Source organism: Oreochromis aureus, linkage group 17 (genome assembly GCF_013358895.1).
Source record: "Oreochromis aureus strain Israel breed Guangdong linkage group 17, ZZ_aureus, whole genome shotgun sequence".
NCBI classification, from domain to species: domain Eukaryota; kingdom Metazoa; phylum Chordata; class Actinopteri; order Cichliformes; family Cichlidae; genus Oreochromis; species Oreochromis aureus.
This window is the reverse complement of record NC_052958.1, coordinates 1,404,125-1,421,524: the sequence shown is the minus strand read 5'-3', so window position 1 is coordinate 1,421,524 and position 17,400 is coordinate 1,404,125. Positions and strand designations below refer to the sequence as shown.

The following is a 17,400-nucleotide window of genomic DNA, read 5'->3' as shown; positions in this document are numbered from 1 at the left end:
CGCTGCTCTGGCCGTGACCTACATCCACTCGGAAACACACAAACAAAACTCGACTGGCGTGGCCACACACGTGCACGCATTCGTTTTCTGTGGTCCTGGAGATGGTTGGATTTTGTATTTTCCCAGCTCATTCTTACCCGACAACACTCTCGTTATTTGTTTTAACGCAATAAATCTTTAGCGTCACGTTCGTTAGTCACCGGCTGACGACTCCTCCCCGGTTTTTCTCATTAAAAAAAAAAAGTGCACGTTAGAAACTCGGACTGCTCCCTGTATTCTTTTATTAAAACAAATGGATCAACGTCCACAGATGTGCAGGGATTAGAGTCTTTCTTTAATTATTTTGCTTCCTGTTTGTTTTCCGTTTTCTCCAGCTGAGGTGAACACTTTATTCCCAGCGGGATTGTTGACATAGGGAACCACCGGACAATCGTAGCTACCGTTTTTGGGCTAAATCAGTGTAAACAAACAGGTTGGGGCCGCCAAGTCTCAACGCTCAAATGGAACGAAGCTACACAACAACCCAAATAGGCGATTTTTACACCGTCAACATTACGCCGGCAGTAAAATTTAAACCACATTGTTGGACTTGACAGACCATATTACACACGTGCGTAATGTTGAGGTGTTACCTTAGTTTGAGGTGTTACCGTTTCAGCAGGAAATTGCTTTTCTGCAGGTACTCTGTGTTTTTGGAGTGTTTTAATTCACTGCATAGCAGCTCTTTGGTTCTGCAATCAGCCAAGTCAAATAATCAGAGTTATTCATGCAAAGTCAGGAGTTCGTCATTAGTAATTATGGAGCTAAAGACCCTGTAGTGTCACATGACATTTAAGGCTAATAGTTGCATTTAATGCCCTTATTATAACAACTGGACTAGCTAATGTTACTAAAAATATAAACACAACCTGCTGTTGTTCTGGTTAATAAATTCTGCCATGAGGCCAATCTTAAGTGAACCAACCCTAAAATAAGTAGACACATAGGCTACACCCCCCCTAAAATGTCACATTTTCACCTTCCTACAAACTCTCAGCTCCCCGCAGTGTTTCCTCTCTGCTCGGTCCACCAGCTCATCTCTGCTCCGAACAGCAAGTGGGAGAAATCATCCAAAAGAATGCGGGGGGGGTCTGTCAACGTTAACCTGCTTCCTATCAACCATCCTCAGCTCCTACACGTACAGCAGAGCCTGAGTCAATGAACTCTTTCTCCTATTGACAAAACGAAGCCATGTGCTGTTTCACTGGGACTTGGACTCCAGTGATTTATTATGCATCAGTCTTGGTGGATAAGAACAAGATTGTCGAGGAATGGTGTGTAATAAATTAATCCGTTGTGTGCGGTCGCAGTCTCGCAGTGCAGAAAGCACACTTTATTGTGTATCACAGCTGCTGCAGGAAACTGGAAAGTAAATATTATTTTAATGGCAATAAAGAGCAACAGGAAAAAATGCCAAATGCAGCGTTCTCATATTTCTAATATTTGCATGTGCCCTTTTTTTCATATATATAAGCATGCTTTCCTGATATGTACTCCAACAGAACATGCTGATAATATTGGTGGCCACACGCCAGACTCCCCTCAGTTTGTCTAAATTTCTACATTCTTGCTGAAATATGAGAACGTTTTGTGTCTGTAAGTGAATCTGAAGGATTCCAAAGCCACATGAAGCCAGACCACTATGACTGACTGTGACTCAGTGTGCTGGTGAGTAGATGGGAGAGCTCTTCCTCTCTGCTGTTCATAAGAGCACGAAGGAAACAAAGAGACATTTAGACTCGAAGCGCTGCAGCAGCACTAGCATCTGTTCTTCATACTTTCACTTGTCTGTCTTTACATATTTAGTTTGGCTTGGATTTGTTTTTAAATCAGCAGCAACATTTATTTGACACTTGAACAAGTAAATGACTCGATTTCCAAATGCTGGCAAAATCAGAATTCTGAGTAACTTTGTTTCATTAAAGCTGGCCCTCGTTCGGTCCCGTCATGGTTGTTTCCTCAGAGTTTTCTCTTTTGTAGAATCCGTTACTGTCTCGCTATTTAAAAATATCCTTCATGACGTCACCAGAATCTCAAATACCATGAGGCCAATAACGGTGCTAGCTTTAGCTTTACCAACAAAACTAAACTAAAAATAAAAATTACCAACAGGCCAAGAGGTACTTCAGCACAGCGGTCCCCACCCTTTTTTGTGCCGCAGACTGACTTTTAAGATGTCGCGGATAATACAACAAAATAAAACCAGTACTGGTATCAAAAAAAAAAGATGATTTATGTATAACACACTGGAAAGGACCCAGGGAAACTGAGTTAACGATAAAAACAATTAAAAAAATAACGATAAAACCCCTGAAAACCATAAATTTCACGCCCGAGCCTCAACTCTCACAGCCCGGTACCAAACGACTCACGGATGGGAACCGGTCCGTGGGCCGGGTGTTGGGGAGCGCTGTTCTAGCAAGTAGTAATACAGTATGACGTCATTGGAAGCAGTACATGAAGAAAAGCAGCCCTTTATGCTGCCTGGGAAAATGTCTTTGTTTCATTCCGTTTCCTCACTTAGCCTACCAGCGAATTGTGTTTCGCAGTTGGGCGAGGGTGTGAGGCCCGCCTGGGACGGAGGAGAGCATTTAAATAGCCTTGATGTTAACATGCAGGGCATGTGAACGCACACAGACAGGCTCACCTGCCAGCCAAACGCAGCTTATAAAATGTTGATTTGACGGCTGCAGAAATCGCTCAGTTCAAACAGTTAAACATTTTATTGGACCAGATTATGGAGATAGATGGTGAAGCCATACCATCTTTTCTTGCGTCCAACACCTCCATGTAAAGAGAGAGGTGAGGAGAAACACAATGTTGATGAGGCACTAAAACTCTACTTTCCAAAGAAGCCTCAGCTCTCGCCTGCTTTAGTCCCAGTGATGCTCACAGGTGGCGATGTTCTCCCCTGTTTGTCCAGAGGTCCCAGAAACTTGTAGTCCAAGGACCCAAAGCCAGACCACAGATGGCAGGATAGTTCTGGATCAGGTGGCCAGTTATTTGTCATGGCTTATAGTGGCAGAAGCTAGCTTCCCCCACCACCACCATCAGGTTTTATAAGTTGGATGGCACAGCACCCATCCTGGTGTCGACGCTTCTCTCTTGTATAGATTTTCGATGTAGTGCTCTGATGAGGATGATTCACACTAAATGACACACAGGTATCGGAGCTGCTGTAATGGGCAGTTCCAAGAGTGAGACATGCTAATCAGAGAACCTTGGTTATATCTGTAACCTTAACCATCCCCCACCACCCTTATTTAAGGTGGTATCACAGTTAAAAACAAAGAAAAGGGTCTGTTGTCTCTTCGATCATGTGTTATGGGCATGCTCGTGTGCTTGAACACCAGAATGACTGTTTTTTGTTTTTAATTTATTTATTTTAAGTGCTGGTTTGCATGTGTGCGCGAGTGTGTTGATCACAGGCTGCCATTGATGAGTAATGTCTAATTAAGGCCCACAATGAGGCAGGTAATATGGCTGGGGGTGGGGTGGGGAGTGTAAGCGGAGGCTCTGGCTAGGTGATGATTTGGGTTGATTATCTGTGCTAATTGGGCCAGCCATGAAGCAGAGCACCGGTTGGAAGCGGCGCTCTCACCTCTCATTAAAATGATCTAATGATGAGTTTCCAGCTCTTCTGACCACGGGCGCGGGTCGACGTGTCGGTCGCTAGTTAGCAGGCTGTCCCTGAAGACATGCACCCAAGAACAACCTCTGCTGTTGTTATACTTTGGCCACACTTTCAGGGGTGGAAACGGGACCGCTGCACTTGGAAATCAAATGGCAGCATGTTGCCGTCTGTGCTCATTTGTTATTAAAACCCTTAAACATTGTTTGAAAGGCAGTAGGTGTTGATCACTAATTAATGGTAATAATTAGTGAAAATTCCAGCTTTAAATGCAAATGTATATATGTTTGCATATTATTATAAGCATTTATTTATTTAAATAAGCACAATGGTACATTGTTACTTTTCCCTCCAACCTCCACACAAGAAGTTTAAAATGTAAACATTTAAGTTTGAGATAAGAAAATCAAACCTGTGCAAAGTTGGCTTTTCTGCATTTTCGCACAGTTTTAACAACTCTTAGCAGACTTGTTAAAACTGTGCAGTGGGAGATTTAAAAGTGACTTAACATATTGCAGCGTGTGTGTGTGTGTGTGTGTGTGTGTGTGTGTGTGTGTGTGTGTGTGTGTGTGTGTGTGTATTTTGTTCCTTTTTTTTAGCATCCACAGACTTGCCAAGAATAACCCGATGATGTCACAATAGAGATTTGATCATAAAATAAGCAATGGGATTAGAAGCTAACGCCAACCTGTGGTCAGTTTGGTTGGATGAAGTTAACAGAACACCGTGTGTGTGTGTGTGTGTGTGTGTGTGTGTGTGTGTGTGTGTGTGAGTCATCAGTGTTCCTATAATGATTTTCTTCATGTTCAATATTTTAGAAATGTAATTTGTAGTTTCTTTCCCCTAAAAAAAGAAAGAAAGCATGGAGCCATAAAACATTGCAATAATAAGAATCTGCACTGCTTGGTGCACCACAATTCTTATGATAGGCCAAAATATTAAGGAAAAAAATCCTTTGATGTCTTTGTAGCTATTACAAGTATAATTTCAGTTTTCCGTCTCTCTCCCGTCTCATCTATGCTTTTTTACATTTCCGTCATAGCCTGGGAAGACTCACAGTTTACTTTCATGCTTTTTTCTATCTAAAGAATGCTGTTTGTTTATTCTGTTAATCTTAAATGTTTAGTTTGTTTGTAAACGTTTGTGTTGTGCTTGTGGTTGCGTAACATATTTACGCGCGCCTGCGCTCAGGAAACGTGTCGCTGTCTAGCTGTTAAGTCCATATTTACGAGTCTGAGTTTTTCTGCTCTCCATGTTACAAAGGGAGGAAATGAAACTTCCTCATGTCTCAGACAGAGTGTAGCATGTAGTCTGCTGCTCTAATCCCTCACCTGCTCCGCATTACCAAATCCCTATTACCTGCAGCCCAACTAATCTTGGGATGTAGTTTCCGTCAGGTAGGATTAATAACACCCCTCTGTGGCTGTTTGTATCTGTGTGAGTGTGTTCACATCCCCCCCACCCCACCCCCTCCTCCGGCTCCCTTCTTTAATAAGCATGTTTAAATTTATGGTTGCAGTTCATCGACGGACGGCTGGCCAAATTGAACGCAGGCCGTGGCTTCACTGACGTGTTTGAAGAAGAGATCACAGAGGGGGGCTTCTGTGGAAGTGAGTACTGCTGGACTTGTCTGTCAATTAGCTGCATTATTTTTATTTGCCATGTTTTAATGCAACACACAGGAAGTATGAGTGAACAGAACAAGGTGAGACCGCCAAACTAAAAATAATAAGAAGCCTTTTCAGATTTTTTAAAAAGTGTATAAAACTGAAATAGTGATAAATTATGTTCACTCAGTGTTTCGCTGATGTTTGAGGCCTGCTGTAAGATATGTCAGCTGTAAGCATGTAGATTTTAAATATTAATGCACTAATTATTATATAAGTGACGCTGATCTCATGACTTGCAGTTGCTCTTTGCTGTTCTCAGGTTTAAAGTTTCACACGCATCCTGAGTGTTGTTTGTCGCGCGAAGTGTTCTCAGGGCCGATAATAAAACGCACGTGTTAACCTAGCAGAGTGCAAACCAAAGAGCTTATTGTTTCATGTTGAAACAAAGTCTCGCAGGACAAATTTGATGATATATAATCACAGCAACACAGATTTTAGACGGTAAAGAAAAGAAGCGGTGCCATCCAGATGTTGCTGCCGTCGTGCGTTTAAGCTTTTCAGTATGACCCCTGACCCCGACCACACTGTGGTCTGATAGGAGAGCCTGAGAACTATAGAAAATCTCCATAGACTTGACAAAGGCATTTGACACTATAGATCACGATATATTAATAAGAAAACTGGAACGTTATGGTGTCAGAGGGGTAGCTTTAGACTGGGCCCTGAGTTATTTAAGTGACAGGAAGCAGTTTGTGAAATTAAATGATGGTTGCTCCTTATGTATGGACATTGCTTCTGGTGTACCCCAAGGGTCAGTTTTGGGCCCCAAATTCTTCAACTTAGTACTAAACAAGGCAAAGCAGGTATTAGACGCGACATCACTTCATATTCTCTGCTGTTCACTGGTTTCACCTTTGTGCAGAGGTCTGAGGCAACAACTGTAAAACTACATTACATTCACTTTGTACTCTTGGAAAAAACAGCAGTTCGAATGATCCACAGTGCAGGTTACAGGAACATACGAACTGACTGTTCCTGCAGTCTGAAATATTGAAATCTGCTGATCTAATGAAATTCCAAACAGCACAAATTCTATTCAAAGCAAAAAATAAGGAACTGCCAGGAAATATTCAGAGTATGTTTTTTTGGAAAGAAGTAAATGATAATTTAAGGGGCTTTTGTAACTGAAGGTCCGAACTACAAGAAAAAGCTTTTGTGCTTCTGTTCATGGAGTGAAACTGTGGATCAGTTTGAATATGGAATTAAAGCAACGTCCAAACATACAAACAAAGAAAGGGAAAATATTGAAATTAAGTGAATGTCTCTATTTAGAAAATTTCATGATGTGATATTAACTTTATTTTGTATAGTATTTTTTCTCTGTTATTTTCTTTGCTAAACGTTCCTGTATACTCTTTACATGACTGAAATAAATTAACAAACAAACAAACCAGTCCATTATTTTACAAAAGCATAACAATGTTTCACTGGGACTGTTTCCAGGAGCCAGTGTGGGGCTTCTTTTGACACCTGTGACACACAAACCATCACACTGAATGATTGATCACATGTCCTGTTTTATACGTCCTTTCAGGTAATTCACGGTCTTACCAGCAGTGGATGCACACTGTAAAGGTATTTACAGAACATGCTGTATTATCCTGCTCTATCTATATCTATACCTTCCCCAATGCTTTTATTTTTATATATATTATTCCCGAGTTATACTTAATTGAAAGCATGACAGGCGCGACTCGGCGTTTGAAGCCTCGCTGTTGCCTTTGGAATGAAGGCGCCGCCTGAACGCGCAGATCGAGCTCGAGTGCAGTTGGGTGCGTGTGAAGCGGCGCGTGCAGCAGGACAGTGGAGACGGACGGGGAGGGAGACGGAAGCGATTTGACGTGACAAGACGTCCTCCGACATGACGTGTTGATCTGGCAGCAAACATGGGCGTTACTCCGCTGAACAACGCCGAGAACACGCGTCTCTCCCTCCTTCATCTCTCTCTGGCCATTTCCTCCTCTTCTCTTATCCGTCTGTCTCGCTCTCTCATTTCTGTCACACACACCCCTCCCCCTCCCCACCTCACCACAACCTTGGCCTCTCTCTCTCTCACTCACCCCCCCCACGCCGTCAGCTAAGGCTGAATTAGTCCTCTAGAGTGCTCTTCAAAGGTTTGTTAAAGTTCATATTTCCTGACTGACAGGGATCTATAAGAGGGGCCTTCACCTCGGCCCCTCTTCTCCTCTCCCTCTGCCAACTTCTGAAACGCTGCCTGCCATTTACTCTGTTTAGCCGTTTAGCCGACGCTTTGTGCTTACACTAAAGAGCCAGCAGAGAGAAAAGAGTTGAGACGCCAAAGGAAAAAAGCAGCAAATGGGAGAGACAAAGAAGAAAGGCGCAGAGAGATGCTGGGTGCCATAATGTCACTGTGCAGAACTCAAAGTATGAATCAATCACATACGATCCTTTCTATCACTGTTTTAGGCTGCTTCTAAATAAAACCCCCGAACGCTGTGTCGTCTATCACTGCTCGCTGATACGTTGTTTGGTGTTTATGCGTCGCTGTTAGCAGCTGCAGAGGGTTTTGTTGTGTTTTGTAGATTGTAGCTAAGGTGTGCACTGTAAGTCGTGCTGTGGCCAACGTGTGGCGAGTGACATACGAACCGATCAATCGGACGCGCAGAGCGGTGCAGTGCGATCGCCCGGTGTGGTTTAACGTGAGCCGAAACTCATTTGTCGCCAGACTGATTGCAGTAAAAGTCAATAAAGCGCACATCTCTGCGGCTGTAGGAGTAATTGAGTCAAATGTTCTTCTGAGTGTTTGTGCGTTTGCCCCAAGCGTCTGTCCCTGACTGACAGCTTCCGTGTCTGTTACAGAGAGGAGGAGCGCTCTTCAACACAGCCGTGTCAAAGGTAAAGTGCTGCTTTTCATTTGTGCACAACAAGGATTCAAAAACTGGAAGAAAAAGAGGTTTTAAAGGTTTTCAAATGAACTTTTTCAAACTTGGCTGACGAGTCGCGAACAATCGGGAGAATTGTTCACAGCTAGTAAATATTTGATGAGTGTGTTGTTATGTGGCGTACGGTCGGGTGGCCGGGCAGCCCCGCGTTGATGTGCGAGGCTCTCTCATCCCGCCTTTTGTCTGCATGTTTTTTGCCACAGGGATCCAAGTATTTCTTGATGTTACATGAAACCAGAACAGAATGTTAATGCAACATGTTTTGTGTGTAATCTGTGTCTTACTGTGTGTGTTTCCCTCCTAGGCCAAGGTTCATGCTAAGAAGGGTATCCGGGACTTTAAGGGCATACTTAAAGCAAGGGTGAGCTGCACTGGACCTTCGCACGCTGTCAGCGGCGTGCAAACACACCCGCGTACACATCATTTTGTTCGGAGGCCCTCGGATGGATACATGCCTCCCTCATAGAAACAGACAGGAAAGCTGCTTTACATGGAGTGTGTGATTCTGACGTAGGGCCCTTTTAATGACTGTTGAAGCCTGCTTAGCGCTTTGTTCAGGGCTGTACATTTTTAACCAGCGCCCCTCTGGCTATGGCCTGTCATGTCATCCGAGCCCCAGCCCCTTCTTTCTCTTTTTATTGTCTGCATATTTCATCAGCGAGCCTGTGATTTCCTCAAAGCTAATGTAACGAGGTGTATGTTTCCATAAGCCTGATGGATTTGATAAGGCAATAGCAGTTTGATCTGTCAGTGGGAAACCGAGAGGCTCAGGGTGCTGATGATGAACAGGAGGGGAGGGCGCAGCAGCGGCAAACAGAGGTGCGGAAAGTGTTTGATTCTCAAGTTAAACACATTTCCTTTTTAGAGAAATTAATTTGTGATGCGATTCAAACTGCACCGGATTTCTTTTGCTGCCAGCTGCACGACCCCAAGCGGGGGCCCTAAAAGCACGAGCATATCGATGTGTCAGAGGTGGTTACCATGGTTGTTGTTGTCGTAACTTGGAGGAAAAAGATGTTTCAAGCGACAGAGCGAAAGGTATCCATCTGTCTCGTACTGGAAAATATCTCGTAGAAGTGAAAACTTTGTTTTTGGCTCTGAGACTGAAGATGTAAAAAGAACAACCAGACTTTCATCAGTTTTAATAGGAGTTACGTGTATTTGCTCGTGATTCTTTTTTCTCTGGCTAATTTGGTGCATTAAGTACTTTCTGCATCACAAAGTGTCCACGTGTAGGTGAAACTGTGTCACGCAGAGGAAACCAGGTAAAGCCACGTGGATTTGTTGAAAACGAGCCAGAGACTGATCGTTTAACCTTTAATGTAACGTTACTGTGAGACGGCATCAGACCGGCTTCATTGCGTTCGTTGCTTCTTTTGCACAGACGTCGATATTAACGCCTATTTTGTAACCAAAATTCATCTTCTTTGTCAGGACGATGAAGAGGAGGGGATAACGGTCTATCCAGGATCTCCAACCAGTACCAAGAGCCTGTCTCCAAGGAGACTGCAGAAGATGAGACGGGTATGACACACACACACACACACACACACACACACACACACACACACACACACACACACACACACACACACATCAGTAAATGAGTTAACTACATTTACACTGACTGATTATAGCAGAGCTCACTTTTCACTTGACCAGAATGGATTCAGTGTTTTTCCTCTGAACTCTTTTCAGTCCACTTCCCCCCCACATCTCTCTGACTCTCCTCCCTCCCTCGTTCTCCCCCAGCTCTCTGTCTCTCTTGTAGCATCTCTCAGAAGTACAGTAGTTTGTCAGGGTGCCAAATGTAACGATAAGCATTTTTCCTCTTTCACTGCGCTCGTGTTGTACATTCAGTGTTTTCCTCTGAACAGCACGGACAGTCGAATCAGCTCATCTGCTGGTCAGCGTTTCCTCTGAAGAATTTGCTTGTGCACCATAAGTGGTAGCACTTTTTTTTCTTCTTTGTTGTGTGCAGAGCTGGCACGGCGATGTGCAGGCGCATGCACACGCACAAAACACACATTCATCAATAAATATGTGAGGAGAAAATACTCTGTAGTTTAATTATTAGACGCTGCAGCGCGGTGTAAATGAAAATGTGTAGATTTAGTATCGCGGCGTTGGAGTCGCACACATCTGTACTAAAGAAATGCACACAGCCTCAGGGATGCTGCTTCTGCTCCTACCTCGTGTCTATACTCGGCTGGTCCAGGCTGGAGCTTTTCCACCTCTTATTGCTAAATGAATATATGGACTCCCAGTTCGCAGCTTTTAAAAACGCACACACACACAAAAACACGCCTGCGTGCACATTCTGACATTTTGGTCACAGTCATGTAAGAGTGTGATTAGGAGAGGTTGTGCTGTCTCTAATTAGTGTTGTATTTCCTGTGTGTGTGATGAGGCTGGAAAGTCTTAGCGCAGAGGAAGGTGTGACGGCCGGGGAGAAGAGAGGAACGGCAATTAGGGCTTTTCTAAAGGCCTCCTCGGACACCTCCCGCCCCCCAGCCAGCATGCGCGCGCACACACCCACAAACATGCACGCAGACGCTTTTTTTATTCAGGATATACAGCCCTGCTCATACCGCCGAGGCCCGCTCATTGCCACAGTAACGGGTCCCTGGAGACCGCTGGAGGAGGGACACGCAGGACACAGGACGGCGTGTCCCACAGCACCGCTTTGTGTGTTTGTGTTTGGATGTAGTCCATCAGTTTCTCTTTAGTCACAGCCGATGATGCTCCCCTTCTTTGCTCTCATAATATTGATTTTACCTATTAGCATATTGACCAATTCACACAAATCAAAAGCACTTGCAAACACGACTTGGTTTAATTGATGAAATGTAAAATAATTAATATTCATGTGCACATAAAACCTCGGCTGCAGGTACAGACCAGTAACCCTGAATATTTTTATTTTATTTTGAACAAATAGTCTGTAGTTTTTTCTCTGTGTCAGTAATTTCTATACTTTGAACCGTTTAGTGCAGCACATTTACATTTGGTTTGAAGACGAGCGTCACCGCTGTTCTCGCGCTCGCCGTGTCTCACTCGTCTCTTTTTTATTTATTATTTTCTTCGGCTTTTTATGAAATGTTCATACTGTTGTTCTGCCCACAAACGTCTTGACCAGGTGTTCCTTGCACGAGAAATTGATCTCAGTGGGACTAACCCAGTTAAATAAAGGTTAAGTAAAGTGGAAAAGAAGCACCTTGATCCGCACGCCTCCCTCACTTCCTGGCGCCCGCACATTTGGCCTGCGCTCATTCTTAAAAAGAGTTTTTTAATATTTAGGGTTTTTTGTCGTGTCTCTAACCACACAACAGCAAACATTTGTCTCAACAGTGCAAAAAAATCCTTGTTTGTACACTTTTAAGTTCAATGAGGGTAAAATGATGATTAAAAAAGCTTTCAGTGCCAGGCGATAAAAATCTCCAATCAAAATGTAAAAAGTAATGAACGTGTGTGTTCATGCAGACTTATTTTAAGTGTACCTATTAAACTGGCAAAGAGTTTTGCTTTAAAAAAAAAAATCTGGTAAACACATCATGAAAAATGAGCGTCTATTTTTTATTATCATGAGAGAAATTTTCTGCACTTTTTCATTAATTTCTGAACTTAATTGACCAACAAGTGGAGTCGGTGCCTCGCTGAACCAGGAGAGCATAAACTGCTGTTACACGTCACCCTAATAAAGGTAATATTACCAGCTAATTTATTATTAAAGGATTTTGTGCTGCGTGCACTAAACCCATCAGTGACGCCTCCACCGTGTCCGTACGTTTAACCGAGTGCCCGACGGAGCCCCGACCACCTGAAACACGTCAGCTCCAGAGACGCTGCAAACGCCAACGTGGAAGAAAAATGTTGCTTTTTTTTTTTTTTTTAACAAATCTTTTTCTTTGCAAACATCTCTGTGTCCTTGAAATGAAATGAATGATCCTGCAAAAGCTCCTTTAATTAATCATAGCGAAATAATCAGAGTTACGAAATTCCTGTTCTGTTTGATCAGCCAACACATGTCCCAGAGAGGAAGTGCTGCTGTCATATGCATTCATATTTCAGCTGCTTCCGCCAATGTGGGTGATTTGTAGTGTTTGGTGAGCGTGTTGATTAAGAATGTAGGAGTAATCCTTTCGTTTGACAGAAACGAGGCTGAACGGGGCTGCTGGTTTCTCGTCTGGTGCAACAAACAGCCATTCTTCTGGCTCCTGTATGGTTTCCTGCGAGCACCAGTTTCTGTTTAAGATTTTGCTTAGTTGTGTGTGTGTGTGTGTGTGTGTGTGTGTGTGTGTGTGTGTGTGTGCGCTTCATGTGGCACTGTGCTCCAAACATCTGTGAATAGAAACTATGTCTGTACCTCATCCCTTTAGTATGTGAAGCAGTATCTGAGTGCTGTGCACAAACATGCATGCATTTATCAGTTCGCCTCAGGTTGGAGGCAACTGAATGACAGCTGTTAGGCGCGCAGAGGAGAGCAGAGGTCGGGACAGCGTTATGGGCAATGACAGCCAGCAGGCTTGTGGCCGGGCTCAGCCCCCGGGCTGTGGACTCTTCACCTGGTGAGGCAGGAGAAATGCCAGCTCAGAGTTGAGGGGAAACAGGAAGCTAACACAGATGTAAAACAGGAACAAAGTCTGGTGGATACTTGAGTGTGTGCATGTGTGTGTAATGTGTGCGACGATGAAAGGCTATCATTTGTCTCCGAGATCAAACGCTTTTACTGATATGTGTTTTAAAGACATTAGTGCCTTTATGTTCTGTGTAAATGAAGATGCTTTAATGTGGACAGCACGCAGACCCGCCTGGGTAAAGTGACTGGATCACTCGTATTTCAGAACTTGTAGAGGATTAAAAGTGTCACAGCTCATAATCTAAATTTTAAATGTGACTCTGAGTTGAGAATAGATTTGTTATACTCATCGTAAGATTAATGCTGTGCATTAGTAGCAGTAGTTTGGATGCGTTAGTGTACAGTTGCTCTGCGTGTGCTTCCCTGGTTATCTGCATGCATGTGCAGTCTCCTCTCCACTTAGTTTCTAACCTCTTAGGAGACCCGCCGGCTTCCTGGCTGAAACCAAAGTGCCATCTCCTGGAAGCTTCAAAGTACTGCATCGCACCCACTGAAAGACACCTGGTTTTTATTTTTTTAACCTGAGGTGTTTGGTTTGACAGAATGAGCATAATGCACATTTCGTCTTCTTTTATACGGCTCCTGGTTTGAGTGAAAAGGAAGCAGGCTTTCAGCAGCAGCCAGTTGGACAGAGGAGCAGTGGATTGCTCCTCAAACGCCGTTTTTTTTCCCTCTCCCTTTTTCGAGTGAGCGGCTCTTAAACAGGCAGACACTTGGCCATACTTCTGCAAAGGCTTTGCTTCTCCCCGAGGTTTGTTTGCATTTACTGGAATCTCTTTACATACACTGCCAAGCTGTGAGATTAGTGCCCGCTCTGAAATACCATATGAAATGTATAATGTTCGACCAGCTATTAAAGCCCACTAGCGTTTGGCCCCGTCACAGAGAGTTGTTCTGTATAACTGGTCATGCAGGGAGGAAGGAAAGAGGAGGAGAGACTAACTTTGTCCAAACGCAGCTTTTCAGAAGGACGGTGGCGACATTTTTCCCCGACTGAAGAAATGAATCTAATCAAATCTGAAGAGTTTTTCTTCTTTAAATGTCTTTGCTCGATGTAATCTCAGGTTATTTATAGCCGGCCATGTTTACAATTACAGTTCAATTTGAGTAAAATTGCATAAAATCCCCCGATCCTTCTTGTTTTTAATTTAACAAACACCTGAGAGTTTTTTTAAACAACCTGTTTTTATTATTTTCCCGACGGCTGCTTCTCGTGGTGAGGAGGAAGCAACGGAGAGCCAGACAGACGGAAACGGTGACATCTGTCACTGACGGCCAAGTGATGGAGGGAAGGAAATGAAAGACGGGGAGGCGTGGAGCGAGAATCGCTTTTTCATTTTCACCTTTCAGCTTCCCATTAGCCGACAGCGAGAAGCTAATGAAGCAGCGGTTTGATAATCTGCTGTTCTCCTACTCGGTGCTCTCCTCCGTCCTGTCAGGCCTGTGGAGATGTGGGACGGTGACAGAGCTGTCACAGACCTGTTTGCACTGGTTAGGAATATCCCATCGTGCACGTCTCTGTATTTATATTTTATTTTATTTGCTGTTGTTCACGTCGACTTACAGCGAATCAAATTTTAGAGCTCAGTTTTAACTGCTGCTCTTGGTTGTGACAGCTCCGGAGAGCCAGTAATGCAATAATAAAGTAATTACCAAATGCACACTTTGATTTATAACACCGGTTAAATGAACTCAGTATGCTGGCCGTTAAAGAAACGAAGAAGAAGAAGTGATAAACCGACCCCTGCTCGTTTATTGTAAAACGCCTCGTTGTTGTAAATAGTTTGGTCTTTCCTGTTGCTCTGAGGGTCACAGTGAAGAGAGGGAATGACAAATTGATAAAGCCGTGAAGTGACGTCCCATCTATTTACTGCTCCCTGCGGTACTTCCTGTTGGGTAGACGGAGCTGTAACCGAGCTCAGAGGGCCGGGCGTCGTGACCTGTGTCCGGTCGCTTTCATAAACACGTAGATGCAGAGAGAGGTCCTGCCTTCATAAAGAACATATAACATGCATCTGTAGTGTTTCAGAAAGTATTTTTGTGTCCGAAGCGGACGCTCCCCGAGTGTCTCACAGGTGCATCTCTCACTCTGCTGGCGTGCTTTGCTGGCTGGCGTGCCGGCCTGGCCCCAGATTTACTGCCCTGACACAGGAATCCATTAAAAGCTGTTTAGGGATCCCAGGCCTGAGCCCCTCTGAAATCTCTTTCATTATAGCTCCAAGCTACCATAGAAGGGGAGCGGCTCGGCCAATCAGCAGTGCCACCACATGTGTTCGTGTTTAGCCTGATGGCTGAGAGGCTTAAGTGGCTACTGCACACATCTCCTCGGCTGACTTTTATGGAGAAAATGGCACTTTAACTCTTTGTTTCTTTTTTTTTTGGTGTGTGTGTGTGTGCGTGTGTGTGCGTGTGTGTGCGTGGCCCTAAATGAGGCCAGCGCAGCCACACGTTACATTCCGCCTGTCTGGCTGGCACTGCGTCAGCTAATCAAGACCGGCTTGCTTCACCGTTCCAGTACTGACCCCCTCCAAACTGCCCCCGCCCCTCAAACGCACACTCGCACACCATTCCCATCATTCTTTGGGGCTTTGAGGAATCCTGCCTCACCTCTCTACACTTCCTTCCTTCCCGTTTTCACTCGTTTACCTTCCTCTCAGTCTTTGTTCTGGCGCTTGAGTCACGGTGCACGATCACAATCATCTTCAGAGTTCCTTCCCGACACTCTGATCACTTTTGAGGCTGAACAAAATCTTTTTTTCTGGGTGACGGCCTTTGATAACGCGGCTTACAGTAGTTTAAAGAGAAACATGCAGAGAGGTGGAGCCTAAAAGTGGCATTAAAAAGCAGAGAAAACATCGCTGTAACCCACTACGGTGGAGCTGTAACTGCACCCACGGGCGCTCAAAGACAACACAGATATTGTTAAAGAAAGCTAAATGAGCAAAATGTAAAAAGTGTGAATTAGAAAGCGTGAGATGGCGTTAACATCAGTGAACATGAACGCGCAGTGAGAGGAACATGTGCATCTTAGTGGAAGGCATGTTAATAAGTGGCCTGGGGCAGATTTGGGCTCCCACGGGGAGAGTCCTGCCCCTGCTCTGTAAAGCTTCTGTCTCTTCCCTAACCCGCCCATTAAACACGGTACACAGGTGGCTTATTAAAGCACCGTGTCAGACGACCGCAGTACGCTCAGATCATTCACCACGCTGCAGTGTCAAATGCACTGGTGCCATAATGCAAGTTATTGGTGTAGCTGGCCATATCTTGACTCTCCAGCAGCTTTTAGTTCATGTTTAATGCTGAGTTTGATAAAACACTGCAGGGGATCTTAAAGATTTTTATCCCCAGACCCAAATTTGACAAATTTAGTCTCCACCCTGAGGACCCGGACTCGTAAAACAGGCTATTAGTCCCGTCTTATGGGGACCCACCAGACACACGGCTGATTTTTTTTTTTTCTTTCTGTCGAATCCCAGGTCGTACTTTTATGAAAAGCTGCACCTCAGCAGAACACCGTACTCTGTCTGGACTCGTGTTTATCAGCAGTCTTGTATTATTTAGCTGAGAAGCTGAGAAACCCCCCGAACCCCCTTGGGTCCATTTTTATTGTTTTATCTCGTTATTCTTTTCTTTCTAACTACATCCCTCTGCCTTTTTATTCTCATTAACAGCATAACTTCAGCAAGTCTCCCATGAGCATGGGCCCTCGAGAGCTGGGCTATGGGCTTGATGATGAGGAGCTGGACAATGCGAGCAAGTGAGTCTCTGAAGCCATTTTCAGTTTTGGATCGATATGTCAAGATATGACAACTTGGGGTGATGGATTCAAAAGTTGGTTACATGTAGAAGTGCTTTCCTTTTTCCCTCATGGTGACACTGCCCCCTAGTGGACACACTGGGCAGGAACACAAGTTGATGGAATTGTGATGTCATTTGTATGATGTTGGGCAGCATGTTGCATTTGACCCTCTCATAAAAACGTGGTTATCTTGTGAAAAATGATGTCTTGGACGCGCGTGCACACAGATGAAGGGATAATCGGACATTTCGCTCTTTTTCCTCCAAACGCAGGGTCTCCTCAGAGGACAGCGGCGACGTCCCGTCCTACAATGAGGACAGCGATGACTCGTACTCCCTCGATCTGGACATCGACTCCTCTCAGTCGGGCCAGATGAACCTTCTGGAGGAAATCTTGGATTCTCTGACGACCACGACGATGGACCAAGGAAGACTGAGTGCTGCCAAGAGTCTGGACTTCTTCTTGTCCATGGATGATTTAGACTACAAAGCCCCGGTACGCAAGATGTAGCACGGTTTTAGTAGGACGAGTCACTTTTCACAGAAAATAGAAACGCTTTCTGTGTTTCTGTGTCTACTTTCACCTTTTTATTTGTTTTGAGTGAATCCAACGTATCTAAAGTCATTCTGACTTGAGGTCAAAGGTCATCATATGTACAAATGCATTAGTCAATAAAGAATAACAGCAACTATCTACCTCGCGAGGGTGAACATGTGGTG

At 44.3% G+C, this 17,400-nt stretch overlaps 1 protein-coding gene across 2 annotated transcripts in view; it reads left to right on the top strand.

Moving 5' to 3' along the window:
- Window positions 1-17,400, top strand: part of dennd1b (DENN/MADD domain containing 1B) — a 94,288-nt gene that overhangs the window by 72,739 nt on the left and 4,149 nt on the right. For both annotated transcript variants that reach the window (XM_031739751.2, XM_031739750.2), the window contains 7 exons: window positions 5,190-5,280; window positions 6,875-6,915; window positions 8,161-8,196; window positions 8,548-8,604; window positions 9,678-9,767; window positions 16,554-16,639; window positions 16,954-17,176. In XM_031739751.2, coding sequence (XP_031595611.1) covers window positions 5,190-5,280; window positions 6,875-6,915; window positions 8,161-8,196; window positions 8,548-8,604; window positions 9,678-9,767; window positions 16,554-16,639; window positions 16,954-17,176 — 624 coding nt within the window. The remainder of the gene's footprint in view (window positions 1-5,189; window positions 5,281-6,874; window positions 6,916-8,160; window positions 8,197-8,547; window positions 8,605-9,677; window positions 9,768-16,553; window positions 16,640-16,953; window positions 17,177-17,400) is intronic.